The following is a 24,831-nucleotide window of genomic DNA, read 5'->3' as shown; positions in this document are numbered from 1 at the left end:
GCCAACGGTGCCGGAGATTAGCTGTTCACAGACGGACACACAGACGGAGTGCAAAACATACTTACTCTCTTCCCATGCCGTCGGCCTGGTGGAGACAATAAACAGTATATTTGGACGGTCTAGATAGAAACTACAACTTGGCAGTGATGGCTGGCGGCTGGCCTGATCAAGAAAAAATGAAGGACCACAGGTCTGGTGGTGGACATGGCGCTGGTGGCGTCTCAGAAATTGAATTTAATTAATTCTGCATGAGTCCATGAGGATTATTTTACAGACTTAAAACAAGTGCTTCCTAAATAATCTCATATGACAAGTTAACAACTGAGCCTGTGGTCAGTGGGCTCACGGATGCTAACTTGCATATAATGTTGAGCAATTTTCATAATTGGCCCTTAATGTGACCATACCATTTACAACCTATACAAGGAAAAAACAATATCACATTTTCAGTTAATAAATGCTGGGGATTCATACTACATTTGACATAAACATACGCAATCCTACTGATATGTCTATAATATTATAGACATATCAGTAGGATCGCGGGGTCCGACTTGTGAGAGCTATGTAGTTTTGTAAAACCACCAACCGACTTTCAACCCAATCTGCAAATCACTTGGGGCCTCTGCAATACACGCAGCTATGGGCATAGTGGCCAGAACAGTAGTTAATATAACCATTTTTATACAATTATGCTTTCTAACATTAGCCTCGTGTAGCCATACTAAAATTACTCTGCCTCGGGCAATATGCCTGCAAAGGCAGATAACATACGATATGAAAAGAAATCTAAATGTTGGGGCTGTCTAACTTAGATGAAGCAAAGGTTTATGTATGCAAATGAAATTGATTGGCTATTTGAAAATTTCTGCTTTGAGATAAATTACTACAATTACTGTTTCATTGTGACAGAATTATGCAATAAATGCATTTATTTAACAGTCAAAGTGAATATTTCTTTATAGCCACATATACTCAGGATGATGAGTCTCTAGTCTCCACAATTCAGCTGGTACAAACATAATGACAGATCCTTAAAAAAAAGAAAACTTGAAAGTGAAAATAAGAAAATTTAAGTTTTAACCAAACATACTTTTTTTCCCTTTAAAAGAATAAATCAGTAGCCGTACTGAAATGAGATTTTTAGTACTAGTAATTGAGTAATAGTTGAAGTGCTAGAGGGATTATACCGCAATATTCTCTGCAGTAACACCCAACATTTGTTGATAATGGAATAGCCATCATTCACTTGAGTGAATGATATATATGACTATCACTCTCTCCAGGAAATCGATTACCAATTCAACCCTATCCATGCTACATGAATAAAACGGTACACATTTTCTGATCTAAATCTCCGTTGGACAAGTAGAGTAGACTACTTAAGGAGGTTCTATGCTGCAGAATTGGTGTGCATATTTGCATATGACATTTTATCAATATAAAAAACATGAAAAACTGAGTGGGGTGTGTGGGGGGGGAGGGATTTTATTTGGTCCCCCATGGCAGGAACTCTATAGTGGAAAAAAGGGGAGTTCCTTGCAATATGATAAATTGTTCATCCTATAATTGTCCCACGTGTGGTAAAAACAGTTCTCTACCATTGCATGGGTCTATCAGAAAGGCATCCGTTCTGATAAGCTGAAGTTCCGTCGAGATCCACAAAGTCACAGAAAACACCATCCTGTTTGGTCTGCAATGTGCATTGAGCACTGTTGCATTTTTTTGTAGTGCTGCTGTACCAGGATTCAACCACGACAGTTTCATGGCAGTGTCCGTCGCTCCGTCCATGTGATTAAAGGTTTAGCCATGGTCAGAATTTGGTTAAACACCAGTTTGTCACATCACAAAGAGCTGCTCTCTGCTTGGTTATTGCCTGTTCCCATAGTGATGCTCTGCTTTTCATTCAGTGTCTTGACGACAATTGCTGCAGGAGACTGGAGTACCTTCCGTGAAAGCCTCATTCTGCCATCTGTTGGGTCTCGTCCAAAGTACTTGACCTGTCGGCGGTGGTCCAGGTAGAGAGAAGGAGTTCACACAAAAATAATGGGAAATAGGTGGTTAAATAGTTGAAGTCAAGAAGTTGTACTTATTGGGCCATTTTTGAAGTGACTGACTGATGACATACCTGTATTTCCTGTCCAACTTCTAAACCCAAAGCACTTGGATGTTTAATCTAAAAAAAGACAAAAGGCATATCCATAGGTTAAATAATTGCTAAGCTATGCTCAAACATCAACTACAGAAATGAATATTGTGTCACGTTAAAAAAAAATCTCACTAAACTAAATAAAGTGATAAAGCAGAGTGTGATTTCTTAACCCATTTCATATACCACAGACATAAATATGCACCAGACAGCCGTCTAACATCGATCTAGTTTGTTTTAATCAATTTATTTATACTGTATGCCAGGTGTTGTTGCCACATATGCAATGCCCCATGCACTGTCACAGACACAGATTTACTAACCCGTTTGTTGTCCAACTGGGAGTTGTGGAGCAAGACAGCACTCATATTAGGATAGAGTTTCACCATCACACCAATGTCCCTGGAAGTAAAGGGGAGAGAGGGCTTAGGAACTGTTTAAATACATGGGATGTCATTTGCAAAGATGATACAGAATAGGAAATTATATCTCACTGTGTGTCCCCCACCCTCTCCCTTCACCCCCCCCTGTCACAACCACGTTGTCGTTATATGTGAAAAAAGGAAAAGAAATGCACACATGTCAAATGTCAAAGCAAATTCCTATGTGTTTTACACAATGGCAAATAAAGGTATCTGAATCTGAATCTGCAAACCTGAATCAACAATTGTGGAAGTGAGTCAAACTAAATTGTGTACATTTTAAGGAGGATTTACAGTACACATTGTTCAGTATTCATTAAACTTGTATTTTCATTGGGCGTCTGGAGGGACTGGGATAGGGCTAGGCCGCTAGGACAAGATGGGGGGGAAAGAGAATTTACGATACATGCCATCCGAGCTGCTGTCATAGCTCTTAGTCAGGAATCAACAGATGGCATTCCGTCCAATGCAAATTTCCATACGTCTACTCTTGGTGTCTGTGCACCATATTGGTAGCTCACACATATGAAATTGTATTTTTCATCAGGGTAAAGTTATCTTACACCTGGTTGGGGCCACACTTGATAAATGAGAGATAAACGAGAGACACCATTGTACATAATAAAATGCTAGTTTACCTTATTTCCGTGATGGTGGCAGTGTAGACGGCACCAAACTCTAGCTGCAGATCTTGCTGCAAAAGAAACACGCATGCACAAAAATAAATGTTAGGAGTATACATGTTCAGATCAATAGGCCGATGACCCATCAGAGGGTTTTGTACATAGTAGCACTGACAAGGTTTAGTTACTAGCCTTGTATACCACCTCAACTTCAGAAGGTTTATGAAGTGTTAAACTACTAAAATTTGAATCAGCCAGGGATCCCTGGCTTTTGCTCTTGAGCAGACTCACATCATCTTTGCAGATCTCGTTGATAAATTCCTGAGCTTCATTCATGGCTCCTGGTGTTGGAGCAAAAACAGAGAACGTTTCCTCGTCCACTTGGCTTATCGTAACACCTGGACAATGACAAAATATTTGTTACAATATTACAGTGGCTATAAAAAAAACCGTTTTGTTTAATATTGGCTTATTCTATCGACTGGAAAATCGGTTACAATGTTACAGTGCTATAAAACATAATGGATATTGGCTTATTTAAATGCAACAGTCTGTAAATACATCAAAGATGCAAATATAATCAATTTCTACTGGATGAAGCCTTGGCCGGGAAGAGAGGTCATCAGGTGGTCTCCAACCTTCTTAGAGTGTTTCAACCCTCAACCACTACTCTCCAGTTGGCGGGTCAGCAGTGATTGGCCAAACACAATTAGCTTGAAGTCAAGTCTCTAGTCGCTGTACAAAGAGTCGGATGGTACGGACACAAATTGTCCCCCAAATGATTCCTACAGCCTCTGTAAAATCAAAAGTCTAAATTAGTGCAGAGTGTTACCCGTTTCTGCTTGTAGTCTGCGCAGATTATACCCCCCTGGGCCAACAAAACGTGCTCTTCTGGAGACCGGCACCCGAACATTCTCTACAGAAAATATTAAAAGAGCCAAACACACCAGATCAGAATAAAAATACAATAGAAATAATACAATCTTTCAATTTCAAACCAGGCAGGTTCGGATTTTGACAAGATACTTGAGAAAAGTGGCACTCAACAAGATGACCTGTGTATGCAGTATGCACCTATAGAGGTTATGTGCATGCATAAAGTGAATGGCAAATTGAGTGGCAAAGTGAGTTTAACGTCGTTTAACATTGTTTAATACAATCAGATAGGACTTTTCTGTTTGGATGTATGGGCTGTCAAGGCCAGAAAGTAGTTTTTTTGGCACTCAGTGGGCATTCCTACATAACATCCAGGTATGATGATGATGTCACGCGCATAGTCATACCCTCTATTGGTTTGTCTCTACAAAACCTTCATACAGTCAGAGCATATCATCTTCAGGCCTTAAGACAAAAAAAAAATACAAAAAAATCACACCCATGTGAAGTGAGGGGCGCTAATATAAAAGTCTAACTCGTGTTACATTAGGTGATGTAATGGTGATGTAAAACAAACGGTGACAAAACAAACATTAAATTATCTTTGTTATAATGGCATTTCCTTTTTGTGTTAGGGACAAGATGACATGCATTTTCCCTTCATTGTCAATGGCGTTTTTAAAACAAACATTGAACTAAAAACAAACATTAAACCTGTATATAGCGCCCCTCAAAAATAAGACCAGTCTGAAGTGAGTGGTGCTGTACTGTACTTGTGCGGTACAAACCCTCCTCCATGGCCTGTGTGTGTGTTAGGCTGCACAACAGTGACACCTGGTGGTCAACAAACGCTATTACACACACACACACACACACACACACACACACACACACACACACACACACACACACACACACACACACACACACACACACACACACACACACACACACAGCTTACCAACAAGCGGCCCATTTTTCTTCCTGTTAGCCCTGGGTTTGGCTATAGTTTTACTCATAATCCCTAGGATCTCCCTCTTTGCAGCTGGAGCAGGGTCAGTTTGATACAGATGAGAATTGGGGACAAAAATTACATATGGTACAAATTCAGCTGATGAGAGAACATCCAAACGGGAAGCATGCACATCTCAAAAAATGTTGACGGGTGCAGGACAAAAATATACATACAGAAAGAAGGTAGGAAGTCCGCACACCGTTCTTAAGCTCCCAGTAGTTTATTAGGAATCAATGGTCAGGAATCAACGTTTCGACCCCTCCAGGTCTTCATCAGGAATGATTGAAGACCCAGAGGGCGAGGGGTCCAAACGTTGATTCCAGACCATTGATTCCTAATAAACTACTGGGAGCATAAGAACAGCGTGCAGACTTCCTACCTTCCTTCTACAAATGCAGCTGATAGCACTAGCCTATAGTTTAGAAAAACACAAATACGGTCATTTCAGTTTCACATGAGTTCTCATCAGGGCCGAAAATTAAGTCCCCGGCCCTAACTGGGCCCTCATCTTTCAAAGTTTCATTGCCATTGGTGCTTACCTGTGGCCTGCTGGATTGCCTCCATGACTACTTTCAGAGGCAAGCCTGGAATCTTTACATCAGCCTAAAAGTTAGACGTAAGAATGAAATCAACATATCATATACACAAGTCTTGAATTTGCATGGTCTGAGAGCAAAGCTATGAGTGTCCACACAGTACCTGTAAGGCATTGATGCCTCTGGCTGTTCCTGACAATTTGAAGTCCATGTCTCCAAGGTAATCCTCTATTCCCTGTTTATAAAACAAATAATCAACCCATATTCAGAAAACCTCAGAATAGAAGTTAGTTTCAGTTGCAGTAGCACCCCTTCTCCTAGATTTTGGGGAAACTACTGCAACAAAGAGTTTAATTTAATTAAATATATACAATCCTCAAACATGAATTTGTCTTTCTGCCATTTCAAAACATGTACATGGGTACAATCTCAGCCAAGCCATGTGTACCAGAATGTCAGTCAGTAATCTGTAGTCTTGGATCTCAGCAGGTTTGTCTGGGTTGGGTTTAGAGATGAGACCAATGGCTACACCTGCCACAGCAGAGGATATGGGCACACCTGGAGACATACAATAGGGCATTTTATCCACCAGAAGTTTGAGTTGTTATGTATACCTCACAGCACTGCACTAGACTTAGTAACAAAACATAACGTTTATGCTTTGAATGATGACGTATAAAATATCAGTCAGTAGCTCAGTATAGAAAATTGTGAAAGTGTAAAAATCTTAAAAACAGGGCGATTTCACTGTATTCTGGACAACTCACCCCGGTGCTTGCCCGTTTTTCCGCCCGGAATTTAAATTAAACTAATTTGTAATATGCTATTGGCTGTTTGTATTCTTTTTGAAAAAATATAAAAAAGATACTCCTGTGACCACAGTATAGTACTTTTCATACATATACATACATAAGTTAACTGTTAGCTAGCCTGACCTAAGCAGAGACATTTCTGGCCTAGATGGGAGGGTCGCGCCTCAGAAATGCGCGCACCCTGATTGGATCTCATCGATCTGTCCGTCACCCCCGGCCCCTCCTCTCCCCCCTAGTGCAGCGCTACGTCACATCATTTAGAGCGACGCCCACCCGGAAGGGTTGACTCCCACTTTTAGACTGGTTCAGCCCACGGCTTTTTCCAGGCTTAGGCTTTCATCTTTCGCGCAGACGAAATGAAAGCCTGGGTATCGAGGCTAACTGTTAGCTAACCAATATTGAAACATATCGTAATTACGTCACCATTGACGGCCAGTTATAACCCGACTTTAGTATTTCATTCCAATGTTTTACAGAGGCGTACAGAAAACCTATGATAGTCATGGAGAGGTTTCACTGGACGGGCGCAAAACGCGCTATTGAAGAGCTTTATAGAAGTTGTCCAGAATGCCAACTCACCGCGCCCGGCCGAGCGCAACCACTCCCTGTAATTGAAGTGCCATTGTCATGTATAGCGATGGACATAGTGGGGCCGCTGCCCAAGGCAGCGCGAAGGCTGTATATACTGTATATAAGTATATACTGGCGATTGTCGATTATGCCACCGGTACCCCCGAGGCCATCCGGGCGTTTTATTCTGACGGGCTACATCCAAGCAAACTCGGCTGTGAAATACTCAAGCGTAACCTCCGCCGTTCCGTGGCTGCCCATAACAACTATTCACAACAACAACAACAACATTGACTCGTCGCCCCGTCTGCTCCGGCTCACCACCAGTCCACCACCACCACCTGTCAACCCGTATCCGCTATATCGCCCCCTGCTGGCCGGGCGGACCTCCTACCACTAATCTCGCTTTATTTTCACCCATCATTTTTTATTCTATTAACATTCACACACAGTATTCAATCCCTGTTCAAATTGGCCAACGACCGCAGTACAACACCAATTCCCACGGAATCAAGTTCAACAACCTAATTTATCCACCCTGCCCCCCCTACATTAATCCACCAAAAATAGCCCCAATCCAAATAAAAATATCTCTGTTAAATATCAGATCACTCAATGAAAAGTCATTTCTCTGCAATAATTTCATCTCTTCAAATAATATTGACATTTTTTGTTGACCGAGACGTGGATAAAAAATGGTGATTTTAGTCTTCTTAACAAAGCTTCTCCCCCCAATTATTCCTACCTACAGAACACCAGGCCTTCCGGCCGTGGCGGCGGTGTTGCTGTCATCTTTAATACTAATCTCACCTGTACCCCCCTTTCATTTGGTAATTTCTCCTCATTTGAGTACTTAGCATTCTCCGTCAAGCACCAACCCACACTTTTACCGACCTCCACAATCCAATAGCTCCTTTATCACAGAACTCTCAGACCTGCTCTCATTATCCATGCCCAAATATGACAGAGTGTCCTTGCTCGGCGACTTCAACGTCCACATTTGCTGCCCCAATAATTCCCTGGCAGGAGAATTTCGCAGCCTTACAGAATCGTTTGATTTTATGATTCACCCATCCGGCCCTACGCATAAAAAAGGCCACACGCTTGACCTTGTTTTGTCCTCTGGACTGAGCATCATCGACCTGGAAACTAATGCCTCAGAATGGTCAGCCGTAACTGATCACTCCATTATTACCTTTATTATGATGGTAGCCCCACCCCCCAAAAAACTCCAGGCTCCCAGTCGCTCTCGTACTATCAACCCATCAACCTCTGCCAAATTCATTTCTGTGTTTAGGTCCTCTGTCTCCCCTCCTGCCTTTTCCCTCTCCACCGACAATCAACTCAATTATTTCAACAACATCTGTCTGACGACCTTAGATATTGTCGCCCCATTCAAAACCCGTACTAGCACCCCCACCACTGTCTCACCCTGGCTCAACGACCACACTCGCACACTTAAAAGAGAGCTCAGGAAAGCCATTCGGAAATGGAAATCCACAAAGTTACAAGTGTTTTTTGAAATAATGAAAGATCTTATGAAATCTTATAATAACTCAGTTAAAGAGGCCAGAGCAAATTACTTTTCCACCCTTATTGCCACGAACTATCATAATTCCAGAACCCTCTTCAAAACAATTGAACTCGCTGTCGGCCCCCCCTCCAACCCGAACTTGCTTGCTTCCCCTGAAAGGTGCGAACAATTTTTACAATTTTTCTCCAGCAAAATTGATCTCATTAGATCCCAACTGGTCATCTCACAGTCTCCTCTGCCTCCCCCCCCGGGTCCAGATGTAGCTTCTAGCTCCCTCAAACCCTCCTTTTGCTCATTTAAACAGATATCCCTCTCAACCCTCCAGAACACAATAGTCCACCTCCTGTCCCCTGGATCCCATTCCCACCAGGCTCCTGAAGGAGATCTTACCCACTGTCAGTCCCCATATTCTGTCTATTGTAAATAGCTCCCTATCCTCTGGATCAGTTCCTGCCCTTTTTAAGATTGCGCTTGTCTCCCCCTTGCTCAAAAAGACAAACCTTGACCCCTCCTCCCTGAGCAATTACAGACCCATATCTAAACTACCCTTTCTCTCTAAGGTTCTGGAAAGGGTAGTGTTCACTCAGCTCGTGCACCATCTGAGTGGAAACTGCCTTTTTGAGAAATTCCAGTCAGGTTTCCGTGCTCTGCATAGCACGGAAACAGCTCTCCTGAAAGTGGTTAACGACCTTCTTATGACCGCAGACTCGGGATATTGTTCCATCCTTGTCCTGCTGGACCTGACCGCGGCCTTTGATACTATCGATCACGCGGTCCTTATCAGCCGGCTGGAATACTGTGTGGGCATATCAGGCACCGCCCTGGAGTGGTTTAAATCGTACCTCACTGGCAGACACTTTTCCATCGGGATTGGTGAAGCAACCTCATCTCTAGCCCCCCTACATTGCGGTGTCCCCCAAGGCTCCATCCTAGGCCCCATCCTATTTTCATTATACATGCTCCCCCTCGGCGACATCATCCGCAGCCATAACATTCAATTTAATTTCTATGCCGACGACACCCAATTGTATCTCCCCATCAATCCTAAAGACCCCTCCAGCATACAAAAACTCCACGCATGCCTCACAGACATAAAGAACTGGATGTCAATCAATTTTCTACAGCTAAATGACTCATTTCTCAGTTCTCATTTTTGGTCCACCCCAAGACAGAGCCATGTTAGTGCAAAACCTGGGCTCTCTTACTCCAAATGTAAAGCCCTCCGTGAGAAACCTTGGTATTATCCTTGACCCCGACCTCAATTTTGAAGCCCATGTAAAAAAAGTAATTCAACTATCATTCTACCACCTCAGAAACATTGTCAAAATCAAACCCTTCCTATCCACCCCTGACTTAACTAAAGTAATCCATGCATTCATTTATTCACGTCTCGATTATTGCAACTCCCTGTACTCTTGTCTTTCCAATAAATCCATCCAACGTTTACAACTAGTTCAGAATGCCGCAGCCCGAGTCCTGACCGGTCCAAAAAAATACGACCACATCTCACCAATCCTGGCATCCCTGCATTGGCTCCCAATCACTTTTAGAATCGATTTTAAAATCCTATTATTAACTTTTAAGTCCATCTCCGATCTGGCCCCATCCTACATATCTGACCTACTCAAGCCCTATGTCCCACAGCGCACCTTAAGGTCCTCAGAAAAGGCGCTCTTGGTAGTTCCAACTTCCAAGTTGAGAACTAAAGGTGACCGGGCCTTTGCATTCAGAGCCCCAACTCTCTGGAATGCCCTCCCCCTCGAGATAAGGCTCGCAGAATCCGTCCCCCGCTTCAAATCCCTCCTAAAAACTCATTTTTATAAAGCTGCTTTTAACACCTAAACGTTTTTTCTTTTTTTTTTAACATTCCCTATTGTTCTTATGTCCTACTGCATTTCTGTTCATTGCCTGTTCTTTATTTTTATTATTGTCAACTGTTGTTTATGGTGTGCACTGCATTTGATTTTATGTTTTTCTGTAAAGCACTTTGTAACCTCGTTTTGAAAGGTGCTATATAAATAAAGGTTTATTATTATTATTATTATTATTATAACTGGATGGCCTCGGGGTACCCGTCGATGGTGACGTAATTAGGATATGTTTCAGTGTTGGGGGAATTAAAGGTAATGTCTGTATGTATACATGCATGTAATCTGAAACCTATCTTTATTACGTCATCATCAAAAAAGTTATAACCCGGCATTGGTACATATCTCCGAGCATACACATAAAAAGTACTCGCGTGCTCTGCTTTAGGCGCACAAGTAGGCACTCGATAGAGTGCAGTTCTAGTTTTACATATTGACCCTATGAACAATTTAGTATAATTTAGTATATGTAAGGTTTTGCCCACTCAAATGGTACCTCGTCAGATAATCCCCACATAGCCCTACAACAACTTCTGTGAACCGACTTCACTGTAGTAGCTTTTCATAAATTATATTTGTACTTGGGCTGTCTGCTGTCATGAAAGTTTATAGTTAGAGAAATTCCAAGTCCAGCCGTCTGCTGTCCAGCCTCTCCCACCCCTCACTGGGGAAAGTTCCGGGAGGAAAACGGAAAAGGGGTGAGTTGTCCTGTTACCATTCTCAGTACCGTATATGTCATTACTTGTGTTAGTGCATCATTGAGTCTACACTGTACCTGCATCCATCAGAGCCAAGCTGCCTGCACATGCTGAGGCCATCGACGAAGATCCTGAGGGGAAGACAGGAGGAAGAGATGGAGTAATGGCAGAATGGGAATAAAGACAAAAAGAGCCATATGTGTGTGTGTGTGTGTGTGTGTGTGTGCGTGCATGCATGCGTGGAGGGGACAGAGGGAGGGGTCAAAAGACGGATAACGAAAGAGAGAAAGAGGCAGAGCTTGCAGGTTGTATACTGTGTGTAATCCCACAGGACAGTTGAATTACACAGTTGGAAACCTCTGCTCCAATGTCCAGGAGGCAGGTCTTAACAACTCACCGTTTGACTCCAACACCTCAGCGGTCACCCTGATTGTGAAAGGGAAGTCTTTTGGAATTATCGATCTCAGCGACTTCTCTGCCAGGGCGCCTAAAAAGAACAAACAAATGCAAACACAATAACAATATATAAAAGAGCCAGGTGTTGTAGAAATAATGTCTGGGTGGATATGAAACACAAACAGAAGAAAATGTTTGACAAGTTTAATAAAACACAAACCATGTCCAAGCTCTCTCCTGTTAATTCCCCCCACCTTGCCCACCTCATTGGTAGCATATGGAGGGAACTGAAATCAGAAGAAAAAGGAAAAGTTCAGCTGATTTCACAATTTATGTGGGATCATACAGTAACTCACTTAAGGGCGGGAACCCCTTTTGGTGTTAGCATTATATGCTTTAGCGATTGAAAAATAGCAGATCTACAAGCTCATAGCGCACCACCGAGTGGTGCGCTACGAGCTTGTAGGTCTGCTATTTTGTTTTATCGAAGAACGACTGACATAGAAACATAGCTTTTTCAGAAAACTGTCAGGATGTAGAAGAAAATGTGACAAAAGACAGGGTTGGACAACCCTGTTTTTTGTCACATTTACTCACATTTACTCACTTCATAATGGAGCATGAAGTTTTTGTCTTTGATGCCACTGTAAAAAAAAGAAAGAAAAAAAGATATATAGGTGACAGATAATTGTTTCGCCAAGGTGTTATATGACAGGGCTTTCTGTCCATAGAATTAAAGGATGCTTAGGTAATTCAAGTAAACCCTTAGTAATTAGTGTCAAACACATTTTACAGCTAATTAGAAAATACTTTTAATGAATACATTTCATCTCATGATTTTTGTAACCCTTTATTTCACCCGGTGTCAATTGTCAAGTGTAATCCTGGGCGCTACACTCCCTCTGCCAAACTGGGGAGAGCAACGGACTGACCTCATGCTTCCTTCAATACATGAGGAGTCCAAGAAGCTTCTTTTCACCTGACAGAGGGGCGTTTCCTCGGTTGGATGTAGCATGTGGAAGGAACATGTTATTCCAACCAGTAGCTTTCCCCTCCATCAGGTGCCCTGGCTGGCCAGAGGGAGGCAGTTTAGAGATAGATACCCTGGTGGGACACGTGGAGAACATGCAAACTCCACACAGAAAGGCCCTTTTGCCAACCCCACCTAGGGTACTATGGGCACTGATGACGTGGAGGAGAGAACACACCCCCAGCACCCACAGTGTCCCCAGTGGGAATCGAACCCACAACCTTCTAGCTGTGAGGCGACAGCGCTACCGACTGCACCAACGTGCCCCCAGGGAAATAAATTAAATTAAATCTAAACTTTATTCCAGACACACAGGGGTTCCATAGAGTACATACAAATCATCAACATCACACATAATATGAATATGATTTGAAGCATGTTGTATAACTTTACCTCAGAGCTGTGGTGATGATATCCGTTTTAACACTGGATTCCAAGGAATCAAATGTTACACTGCACAGCACCTACACAACAAGAGAAGGTGAGGACAAATGGACTGTTGCTAGGCAGTTTCTAGGCCGGGTGATCCACGTGGTTGCTAGGGTGTTACTGTATTCAACAGTCGCAAGGCTGTTGCTAGGTCCTGCGAGTAAATCTGATTACTAGTAATAAATATAGAGTGGGTAAGACCAACTAGCCAACCATCATCCACAGTGTGGCAGTGGAGATTGTGGACACATACAGGTTACTAGGTGTACACTTGAACAAAACACTGAGCTGGTCTGATAAAGCAGATGCTGGCAATTTCTTTGCCCCTCTGTATTGTACTGGTACTGTACAGTATTTATCCGTTTTTTGTTCTTGGGCTAAGTTGGAGGTTTGTCTGCATCAGTTGCTGTCCTACACCCCTTTTCATGACAAGATCATGATTCTGTATTGATAACTGCAAGGCCGTTGCTACACGAGTACATCTGATTCATTGTATATTCATCTGATTCATCAATATATAGGGAAGTAACAGATTAAGGAGATGATTTGGGTAACCTTGTCTTTACACTCTAAATGATAGTATAAAATATATACTATATTAATGAAGAATTATGATACATTATTAATATAATACCTACATCTATATGTAGGTATTAGGTAAGATGATAAGATGATATTATATCCATGAATATATAGACTACTGTTTCATGTTTATTGTCTATTTAAGTGTCATGATCAGTGGGACTCTCATGTTGAAAATGTTTCTTGCGACTTGGAAGGTTGATCAAACGTTGTACTTGCACATGTACCTGTGTTTGTCCTCTCTGAAATAGAGCTGAGCCATGGAGTGGACTGAAGAGGTCCACATCACAGGAGATGTCCCTCAAAGCAGTCAGCTCTCTCCCATCACACCTAACAGAATTGCACGCGCACACAAGCAAGCACAATTCCATGACATGATGACTCGCTATCTTTCTCAATATCTTATCAGAACAGAGATGGACTATACATTGACGTTTCCAACCACTTTCTGGCCATTGTTTGCACAGAGAACATTTATTATCTGCTAGCTACATTGACTTGTACTAGCCTTGCGCTTACCTCCTGTACTCGTTGAGCACCAGATTTCGGAAGATTTCTTTGGACACTGTGTTGAAGGATTCAATGTAGTCAAAGGGCTCTGCCTGAGGGAATCTCTCTGCACAGCACAAAGGAGATGCATGACGTTTAGATTACATACTCTGGAACCTAGAAATCAACGAACTCAAAGAAGGGGTGTCAAACTACCAGCCTTGGCTGATTCCAATTTCCAACCACAGTCGAAGATGTGTTTGGAATCAGTGTGGAGCTTTTGGCATGTTCATTCTAGGGGTGTGTATTGGCATATTAATGAGGTATTACACCGACGTGGCTTCTACTTAACTTAAGAATTGTCCTATCATTTGTACAAAAATCAATAGTGGTGCCGAGTGGCAAGCCTGAAATTAACAAATACAAATAGGTCTCAACCTTAGAGTATATATGAATAGAGAAGACACCCGAGTTCTCCTCCCATCCACTTGCATTAAGTTGCTCAAAAGCGCATGAGGCGATTTCACTCCTCCTTCCATGTAGGAACAGAGTGCATTCTGGGATGGATTGGCCCCAAACACATGAACGCGCTGCCGTTGACTATCATTGTGCCGTTTGTGCGCGTTCACGTATGAAACATTCGTTCACGTGTCATGGTCCCAAACACATGCGTAATGATAGTCAACGGACCAGCGCTGGCTCGAGCTGCAATACCAAATTCAGCCACTATGTCCATTTCGCCTCAGGGTTTCCTCCGGGTGCCGTCTCTATTCATATAGGTCTCAACACATTTATAGACCACCAGGCTTCTAATTATAACCATAATCAATAACCTATAAGAATGTTACACATCATGTTTTGTATGTTGTGACCAGTGTTGTCAAGTAACTAAAGTAATACATTACTTTCAGTAATATTACTTTTTCCAGTAACTAGTAACGTAACTAGTTACTTTTGACTAATAATATTACATTAACTTTTTTCCAAAAGTAACATGTTGCTATTTTCATGAGCGTTGGTGGAACTGTGGGTTTGAGTGTATATTTATAATGGTAGACTGGGTTGGGGTGGAGTTGCTTTGAAAATGCAAAGTAAGACTTTTATGGACAAAAGATGCAATTGCTGGGGGCGAGAAAAAAAAAGTAATAAGTAACTAGTTACTTTTGGTAGGGGGTAATAAGTAGTGTGACTATAGAACTTTTTTTAAAGTAATAAGTAATAAATTACTGTTTAAGAGTAACTTTGACAACACTAACTTGTGCCCAAATACAATGACAGCTTGCGTGCCTTTCATTGTAAAGCGCTTTGAGCACTTGGAAAAGCGCTATAAAAATGAAATTCATCATTTAATAATACAATTGTACCTTTTAGGATTTCCTCTGTTTCAAGTCTAATCTTGTTGATGGCATCATCTCGAGAAATCTGACAAGAGGAGAGAGAAGTTAGTCTTTTAAATTAGTTTCCTAAACATGTCAGACCAAATAAAACTCAAAAAATCGGTTATTGTCTCCGCCAGGTCAGATGGCTGAAGGCCAGAGACCATGTTTTTGGTTTGTCCATCTGTGTGTTTCTGAGAGAAGCTAATCTCAGGCACCGCTGGACTGACATTATGGACACACTCCCAGTAGGCAAAGGAAGAACCTCTGACTCAAATTTAAGAGGCTGATCATGTTTCGGCCTCTAACTCTTGAACTAGAGCTCGTACAGTCAAAATGTTCTTTCCACTGGATTTCTTGAATGAAATGGCGCAACTCCCTACAGTATACTGTATATAGGCTACGCGCATTTCTGCCTGACAACATTTTCCACCCTTTTGTATTTGCAAAACACACTTTACTACTACTCCATTTGATCAAGATTTATCTATCAGATGTTTCCGATTCCTTTCAAATTGGCTACAATTGGCATTTGTGGCAGTCATGAATGCACAGTTCAAATGCTGTGAAACTTTGAACACTATCAGTAAGCCAAGAAATTGGCCTAATTTCCCTGGATTCCTCAGTTCATGATGCAATTGTAGTCATGCCAGACTATTTTGCCAGTTTCCACCATTTTGCATTTTCAACACATTTCCCCTCGGCAGGTACAAAAATCGTGGGATAAAAAGCACCACTTATTTACCAGTAGACTTGGGAAAAGTGCCAGAGCCAAAAGGAAACCAATTTTCTTTTTTTATATAGCAAGCTTTTGGTCATAGACCTTCAAATGTTCAAAGCTCACACAAATCAAAATCAGTACACAATATCTCTTGAGTCATGTAATCAAGATGTATCAGTCAGAATTTTCATATTTTGTTCCGTATTTTGGCTGGACGTCCAACCAGTGGCGACGACTGCGGGGGTGCCTGGTAGCTAGAGCACCCCTGAACATCATAGGAACACAAATTAGCACCCCTGAGCTCTCCCTCTCCTATGACTATGGTTTTGTCATGTAGTCAAACCTTTACGGACACAGGCATTCAAATGCTAATTTGGTGGCGTTTGTTTTAACCTGCCAGGTAGAGTATAAAAGTTGCAGTACAGTCAGTAGCCTTTCTTTCTCACTTGTCTACAATGAAGTTGTAAGAAGTATTCGCTCCTGCTTCCAACATTTTGCGGGCCTTGGGTCCGCAATATATATATATATAGTCAAATGTTCAAAAATGACTCACCTTGTCATGGGTAAAATTTGTAAAAACAGAATAGATCCTTTCTGAGGCTGACCTGTAAGATAAAAAAAAAAAAATCACACCCGTGTGAAGTGAGGGGCACTCTTATCATACATCATCTCATTCCGGCCAATCACAATTTGCTGATCATGTTTACACATTTTTTAAATATCTGAAAATATAAACAATGCATAAGTGCCCTGTCCCTTGATTAAACTTAAAAAGTAACATGTCTTGTCTTGTGGCTGGTCCACCATCAGGTACTGGTGGTAAAAATGTAATGCATCTTAAATTAATCTCCTCCTGGGATTATGTAAAATTAACATTTAATCATCCACTACATCTAGTTTTCCCAAAGAAACCCCACAACCCTTTGGTATTGGTGACAGGGGCACAGGATGGTGCACATCCTGTGCCCCTGTCATCAATACCAAATCTGTGTGGTAAAAACAACAATCTTACTGGCGTGTGTGTAACACCATGTCAGCCGGTGGGGAGAAGATCTTGACCGGGGTGCGCTTGGAGACTTTCTGCTCGCGTGCCAGCTTCTGGATTGCATGGATTATCTGCTGTGTATGCTTGACTCCCACCTTGACAGCACGGCAGAAGTCCGGCTGCATGACATTTTCCCCCGACGCCTCAATCATCACTGGCAGGACAGACAAACATAACCATTTTACTGGTCTCAACATGCACTGTCTACTGTCTGTCATGACCAGTCTCTTGTCAAATGGAAACAGAATGTTTATGGTTCCAAGTCTGTGTACCGACTCACCCACTTGACTGCCGGGGGATCCAGCTATCACGAGGTTGAGAATGCTGGAAGTCATCTCCTTCCTTGTGGGGTTGACCAACAACTCTCCATCTATTAAGCCCACGCGCACCGCACCTGAAACACACACACACACACACACACACGGTGAATTCATTACTATTTGACAGACAACGTTGAACAGAGTTCAACACTATCTGACTCCGTTCCTCACCAATTGGTCCATCCCAGGGGATGTCAGAGAGGGCCAGAGCTGCAGAAGCTGTTAGGAAACAGAAGGTTAATTTTAGCATAAAAGTTCCACAGAGTATAATACTATTAAGAAGACATGGACAGCTGAGACTGGACTCACCTCCATTAATGGCCAAAACATCTGGATCATTAACGCCGTCCACAGCCAACAGGTTACATAGAATCTGCAGTGTAGAAGAATATGTGCCAATTGAAGAAAGAATTCTCAAATGAAAAAATCTAAATATGTCGAATCAGGAAAATGTACTACCAGTACCAATTAAGTGTAGTTTCTGTTAAACTGACCTGGGTGTCATAGAAGTAACCTGCAGGGAAAAGAGGTCTTATTGCCCTATCTGAAAAAAGAAAAACACAAAAGAATAAGATAGTTAAATAATTTGAAAGTATGAATGCCATTACATGCACACAACTTCCCTGATTACTGAAAACAATCAGGATGTAACAAGTCTGTAAAAAAGGTGATTCATTAAACGTAAATATGGTGTGTTTGAGCAACAAACTATACGTGTTACACATACTGTGATTAAGACCTTATCCTCATTAAGATAATTAGAGTTAGTGGTACAAGACCATTTACATAATCAGCACACTAACCTAGACAGGACATGATTACATTATTTCTGTGCACGTAATTGCACTTCATACTGCAAAGTCAGCTGGATTTGTGCTTAAAGTTACAAGTCACAACTCATTTGCCTTGATATCTGCTAAACTGCCATCAAATAACATATATCTTCATTATGGAGACCAACAAGTGCTGGAGCTGTGGAGCCTGTGTTCATTATCATACCAATGAGTCTGCTAGTAAGGATCTCATTGTCGGTGGTGCCCATCTCTCGTCTCAGGTGGTTTGTGGGAATTCTGCCAGCAGCAGCTGCCTTCTGCCTGTAATCCACCTGTTATTCAGAGAAATCATCATCAGAGACAAGTTCCCTAAATGCTTCATAGCACTAGGACTGCAAAATATATCATTTATTTTAATGAGGGTGATACAAACTTGTATATTGGGCACGTGACAAAGGGCTATAATACCATCTGTATTAATGACATTATCACACACCATGTAATCCATGCTCTGCATACAAATATAAAGATGTAATCCATGCTCTGCATACAAAATTACAAATATAAAGATGTAATCCATGCTCTGCATACAAATATAAAGATCCAGGGGCTGATTAGTAGTGCAGCAACCACCTAAGAAGCTGACAACATCCACATTCAACTCCAGCTGGACTGTGGAGACCTGTGTTGCATGTGCTGAACTCATCACATTTGTGATGACGGCTATGGACGTTTTTAGCCCAAGGAGTGTTTTTCATGCAAAACTAATGCTTGGAATGGATTCAGAATCATGAAAAAACCCCAGTTTGACACGTCACATGCTACTTAAAGCATAATGACATTTAGAAAATGTTGGCTTATATAGGTTATTAATGGGGCCATCTTGGATTAACCCATTTAGGCCTGACCTCGAAATAAATATTTTCTTGATTTTTCAAAAATAGCAGACCTACAAGGTCTTGTAGATCTGCTATTTTTCAATAGCTAAATTATAACATAATGTTTAAAACACCAAAAAGGGGTTCCCGCCCAAAATGGGTTATGGCAAATTTAGGGTATTAGCAGTGAGCTGATCAGGATAGATTTTTTATCCTGGCTAGTAGACCTAATTTCCTGTCAGAATCAGTTGATTCAATAATCAAAATTTGTCCAACCTCTGGCATTTAATTACCTGACTAATAAATAAATGGAAAACACAACAAAACAATGATGAAGTAAATGCGATGGTGAATAGGAGAGTACATCAGCTGTGGCAATGAACTGAGGAACAAGAGTTAACCTCTGTAAAAGGAAGGTACTGTATGGCAATATCAACCAAATTCTCATGATACATTCTTTTCATATCATGCTGCACTATTTAGCAATGACATCCTCAATCATACAAAAACATATTACACATTTTGCTGTTGTTGTTTTTGTCTCTTTTGTCTACTTGTCTACTTTTTAAGATTTATTTTTCATAGTATGATGATCTCCTTTGGTGCTGTAACTGTAATGTTTATCTAAAGAGATAAATTGATATTGACTACACTAAAAGGGAGGACAACATGGTGTCTGTGAACGTACCACTAGAGGCATGAACTGAGTGGCAGATGGTTTTGTCTTGCTGACAGCGGTCACCATCACTGAGGTGTCACCCAGCTGCAGAGAGAGAAAGAAGAAGCACATTTGAATCATATTTAATCTTGAGCTTTTTCCAGATTTATTTGAAGTTCTGATTGGTGGCCTTGACTCAACAGACTAGTACTAAACAAATGGACTCAAATTATAACTGTACACAGTATCACTCCAACCAGATACGAAAAATAACATGCATTATCCTTATTGGAAATGCCATACAAACAGCAAATGTTGCACAATGCTTTTAAAAACAAACATCTTCTTATTGTAGTTAAATATGAACAACCAGACAGTAAAGTCAAGATTATTTAATAAATTAACTTAATGGCCCTCATTATATTAGGAGGTAAAGTTACTACAGATGCTATGACCTCTCATTTATCACTTCAGAATTAAGTAGGCCTATTTGTACATAAAGATGAATTTGGCATCAACAAAATAGCATTGGTGCATGACTATAACGCTATCATAAAGCATTTATGCAAGACAAAAACACCAGCACTCGCATTTGTTCTTGGCCAGTTCACTCTCATAAAAGAGACTTCATTCTCAATGTGGTTTCATTCTGGTTAAATAAATGTAAAAAAATGAAAGTAATGTTACCTGGATAACTGCAGCTCCATCTGCAAATTTGGCAAACTTCCCCATGGAGATATCCATTTTCCTAAAACAGAAAACGCCACACATGACATTAAATTTGGACACGGCAATAGGTCCACTCCAGTCCACTCGGAGTCATTATTACTAGAGCGGTGCCCGTTGGGCACAGGCCTACTTGGAACGATGCAAGTTCGAAATGCATGCCCCACCCAGTTATTATGGCTGTGTCCCTTTTATGCCCATATATGGAGTTCTTTGTCAGGCATACCCAAATATGGAGTCTATGGCTTACAGATGCCAGAACAACATTGTGATGTCAGAACAGGTCTTGTGGCGGTTCTGGACAACCGTGGGTCCGACCGACTCAAGGCCAGGCACTGCACTCCCTGTGGTGGAGTGGAACGGTGGGGCGAACGTTTCTCGAGTTAAAGGTATATTCAGTGATTTCACTCAAAAAACCTTAGGTTTCGTTTTTGGCTGTGGGACCTAAGCCTTTCATCCAATCAGGATAGAGAGCCAAAAACGAAACCTAAGGTTTTTTGACCCCCAGGGGTTAACTGGGGACAGGGAGGAACTCCTTATATGGTCAGCACACTCTATAGTAGAGAGGATTATCACAACAAAACAAAGAAATAAGTGATATTTGAATTAAGTGAAATCACTGAATATACCTTTAAGTGGATTACAAACATACATACAATACACAAACACGTACAGAGTTGGTGCATTTATAGATAGATATCAGTGTGTGTGTGTGTGTGTGTGTGTGTGTGTGTGTGTGTGTGTGTGTGTGTGTGTGTGTGTGTGTGTGTGTGTGTGATGAAAAAAAGCCCAAATCCACCGTTTAATCCAGTACCTACCTGGCTGGCCTATACACCCGTTCGCAATTTGGTGTTGGGGGAATTTCTCACTTGAACTAAGTCAATGGGTCCCTACTAGGCATGAAACATCAGAGGTGCTTGTCCGCCATAGTGCCACTAATTGAGGTGTGTGGATACTATTTTAATCATTTTGGCTGATATTGACCTTGAAAGGTCATGGTCGAAAGGTGCAAAAGTCGAATTCAACTAATACTGACATTTATAATTAATTTCCGATATCGTTTTGACCATTAAGGGTCATCTTGTCATTGAGATATCAATATAAATGTTTTTATTCAATTCAACTCAATTATGATTTTTGTTTTTACTTTCACTTTTATTGTATTTTTATTTACGTGATTAAGTGATATACAAACACATGCATAGATGTCTCACGCCTAGGGACCCATTGACTCAGTTCAAATTCCCCCAACACCAAATTGTGGACGGGTGTACAGGCCAGATACTGGACTAGTTGACGTGAACGACTTTCTGTCAATGTACTCTGTGCAACCTTGATTTAAAGTGTTTGAGTTTGTCAGCACTCATTTTCACTCAACGTCCTGCATATTATGAGCAATTTCTTAACAGGCGGTATGCACTATGCAGGCTAGGGTTTTGACAATTTCCAAGTGCTTTTTTTCATTTTCACACAAAAATCATGGCTCCACACGGTTTGACAAAAACTAGAAAGTCTGTCTGTTGCTCATAACATGTCAATGGTGTAGTTGGGAGAACAAACACTTGACACAGACAAAGAGGATAACCCAAACTTGCCATACAGCTGCAATATTGGGTAGTTTATCGTCTCACCAAATATGGCGGCTAATCCGCATCCACACAGCACTTCCACACGGGCAGCAAAATCTTATAACAAAGCCTGAGCTACAGTAACCAGTAAAATACTCAGTATTCATTATCGATAAAAAATCCATTTGTAACACAGAGTGTACAGTGTTAAACTCACCAACATTGCAGCTGTAGGGAAAGCTTGAATTATCCTCTTTCAAACTGCATTTGTTTCATAAAAATGTTGCCCATGTGCCACTTGCCCAAATGCTGATGCTAATGCTTGGAATGGATTCAGCATTATGAAAACCCCCATGTTTGACATGTCACATGCCACTTATAGCATGATGACATTTTTCCTTATATAGGTTGTTAATGGTATGGTCACATGTTATGCCAATTATGAATATTGCTGAGTCAACATACGACAGTTTCTAGATGCTGGGGACCCATAGTCAACATGTCTAACTAACATAAAACGTTAGGGTACTCAGTCACTACTCAAAATGCCAGGGTTCATATTCTGGCAAGTGGACTAAGGTAGCCCAAACATTTAGATTCTCGTAGAGGTTTTTTTTCTCTCTACACGTTAACCCCGCCCCTAACGTCAAAAAGGAACGTTTGTGCCTCAAAATCACTCTTACCTTGTACAAATGCAAAATCTAAGCTGCTTTAAATTTGGCCCCACTTGTTTGTGATCTGTGCGCACCCATATTAAACACCGAACATGCTTATTTTTCAATAAAAAGGTATTTTAAGCCACTCTGTCTCGGAATCTGGCAGCCATCTTGGTTTTCTCTCCATTGTAGATGCGCAAGAGAACCCTGGCCGCTAGGGGCGCGGGCAATGTTCAGTTGCGCATTTACAATGGAGGATTCCGAAACAGAGTGGATTAAAATACCTTTTTTATTGAAAAATAAGCATGTTCGGTGTTTAATATGGGTGCGCACAGATCACAAACAAGTGGGGCAACATTTAAAGCAGCTTACATTTTGCATTTGTTCAAGGTAAGAGTGACTTTGAGGCACAAACGTTCCTTTTCGACGTTAGGGGCTGGGTTAACGTTTGACGTTCTCGTAGAGAGAAAAAAAACCTCTACGAGAATCTAAATGTTTGGGCTAGGACTAAGGGGTCCTTGGTCTGCAAATGGTTCAAGACCCCTGCGTTGTGAAAGAATCAGTCAAACAGAGCTAAACAGAAAACGGCAGTAGGCAATGGAAGATGATGTCAACTCACTTTTCTCCCAAGTCCACGACGACGTTTCGCAGAGTTCCATGCCTGCTGTACACACTCTGGTGACATAAACGGATACCTAAACGAACCAGTGACGGCCCGAGTCGCAGCAAATGCATAATGTATGTTTTAAATACAAATATTCTTCTGGGAACTGTTTGCCTTTAGAATGTGTTCGATTTCGTGCGCATGGGGGCTTCCATGACAGTTCGAAGTACAACGAGAAGCTGGTCCTCTGATTGGATGACACTGTGTGCACCTTCAAAAGGGATCCCCATACATCGTCCTCACGCAACGGTAGGTCCGTTTTATCCTAGTCTACTTTATTGTAGTCGTAGAGATTAATTGTAAAGCCTATATTATTTGTATGTGACCAAATGGACACTAATAATACTTTTGGATTAATAACCAATATAGTTATAGACTACACCACTCTCAATTACAGGGTGAGAGACCCAAATTCAATATTACTCTAATCCAAGAGGCTTTTGTGTGTACAAATACTTTTAGTCAAACAATAGGCCTACTATTAGTACCATTAGCATTCATCAGGTTTGTACTATAACTTGACCGGGAGGGCAATAATGACACTTCCCATAGTAGTAATAATAATTATTATAAAACCCTTGTGATATATTCTCCGAGTCCGACTATGCTTGTCACGATGACTAAGCCAGTTAGATTAGATCTATCCATATATGGTTCTACCACATCTATCTGATATCAGCACTAGGTCGGCTCGGGCCAAATATTTGGGCTAGTAGACATGTCCTGTGTCATATAGCCCAACGTCCTAGTCGGATATCCCCATATATGGGGGCTAAATATCCAATGGCTACTCAGATCCAACAACATGACTGGAAGTGAGAGTCTTTGTTACAATAATAATAATTATTATTATAATATTATTGTTATTATTATTATTATAACGGTGGATGCACCTGGGACGTATCCTCATTCCTCAGTGATGTATCCCAAGGTCATCAGGGTTTCAGGTCTTGCAACATCATACCCCTCAGTGACCCAGCCGGGGTGATCAAGTCCTGACTAAGTCCCATGAGTAGCTACCCACTGATCGAGGGTCTGTATGGCATTTCCCAGTCCTCTGCCAGGAATGGGAGGTAGATCAATCTAGCGCGTGGAAGGACTAGGCTCTGTTGATTGACTCCTGTCTGGGCCCCTCCTACGTCTCACCAGGTCCACTCCTGCTCTCACCATGGGTCCATGACCTCTGTGTGTTGCACCAGACTCCCAGCACCAGACACTTCATTCAGGAGTGGTGGATTCTTGAGCCGCAATGGTTCTGCAGGCTCCACCTGGGCAACGGTGATGCTGCAGGCTCCGCTTTGGGCTTGAATGGCCCTCCTAAAGGCCTCACCGTGGGATATTTGTTCTGTTGGGCTTCCCCCTCACGGAAGACACAGGCTGGGGCGCCAACCCATACTGTTCCTTCTATCATAATAAT

At 41.6% G+C, this 24,831-nt stretch overlaps 1 protein-coding gene across 1 annotated transcript; it reads right to left on the bottom strand.

The window, feature by feature from the left end:
- Nucleotides 1–800: 800 nt before the first annotated feature.
- Nucleotides 801–23,569, bottom strand: pnpt1 (polyribonucleotide nucleotidyltransferase 1). The gene is made up of 28 exons (XM_083774187.1): nucleotides 23,370–23,569; nucleotides 20,488–20,548; nucleotides 19,831–19,905; nucleotides 18,491–18,596; nucleotides 17,986–18,035; nucleotides 17,801–17,864; nucleotides 17,663–17,710; nucleotides 17,452–17,565; nucleotides 17,139–17,325; nucleotides 16,680–16,731; nucleotides 15,394–15,451; nucleotides 14,060–14,156; nucleotides 13,768–13,870; nucleotides 12,923–12,993; nucleotides 12,107–12,143; nucleotides 11,720–11,786; nucleotides 11,501–11,590; nucleotides 11,181–11,234; nucleotides 6,070–6,179; nucleotides 5,785–5,856; nucleotides 5,625–5,688; nucleotides 5,032–5,115; nucleotides 4,027–4,110; nucleotides 3,486–3,592; nucleotides 3,210–3,265; nucleotides 2,473–2,551; nucleotides 2,129–2,176; nucleotides 801–2,000 (listed from the first exon to the last, which is right to left on the bottom strand). The coding sequence occupies exons 1-28, from the start codon at nucleotides 23,483–23,485 to the stop codon at nucleotides 1,845–1,847; spliced, it is 2,310 nt and encodes a 769-aa protein (XP_083630313.1). The 5' UTR covers nucleotides 23,486–23,569; the 3' UTR covers nucleotides 801–1,844.
- Nucleotides 23,570–24,831: the final 1,262 nt, after the last annotated feature.

Source organism: Protomyctophum parallelum (assembly GCF_964188405.1).
Source record: "Protomyctophum parallelum genome assembly, chromosome: 10".
In the NCBI taxonomy this organism is placed as follows: Eukaryota; Metazoa; Chordata; class Actinopteri; order Myctophiformes; family Myctophidae; genus Protomyctophum; species Protomyctophum parallelum.
Note: the sequence above shows the minus strand (reverse complement) of the source record. Positions and strands in the feature narration are given on the sequence as shown.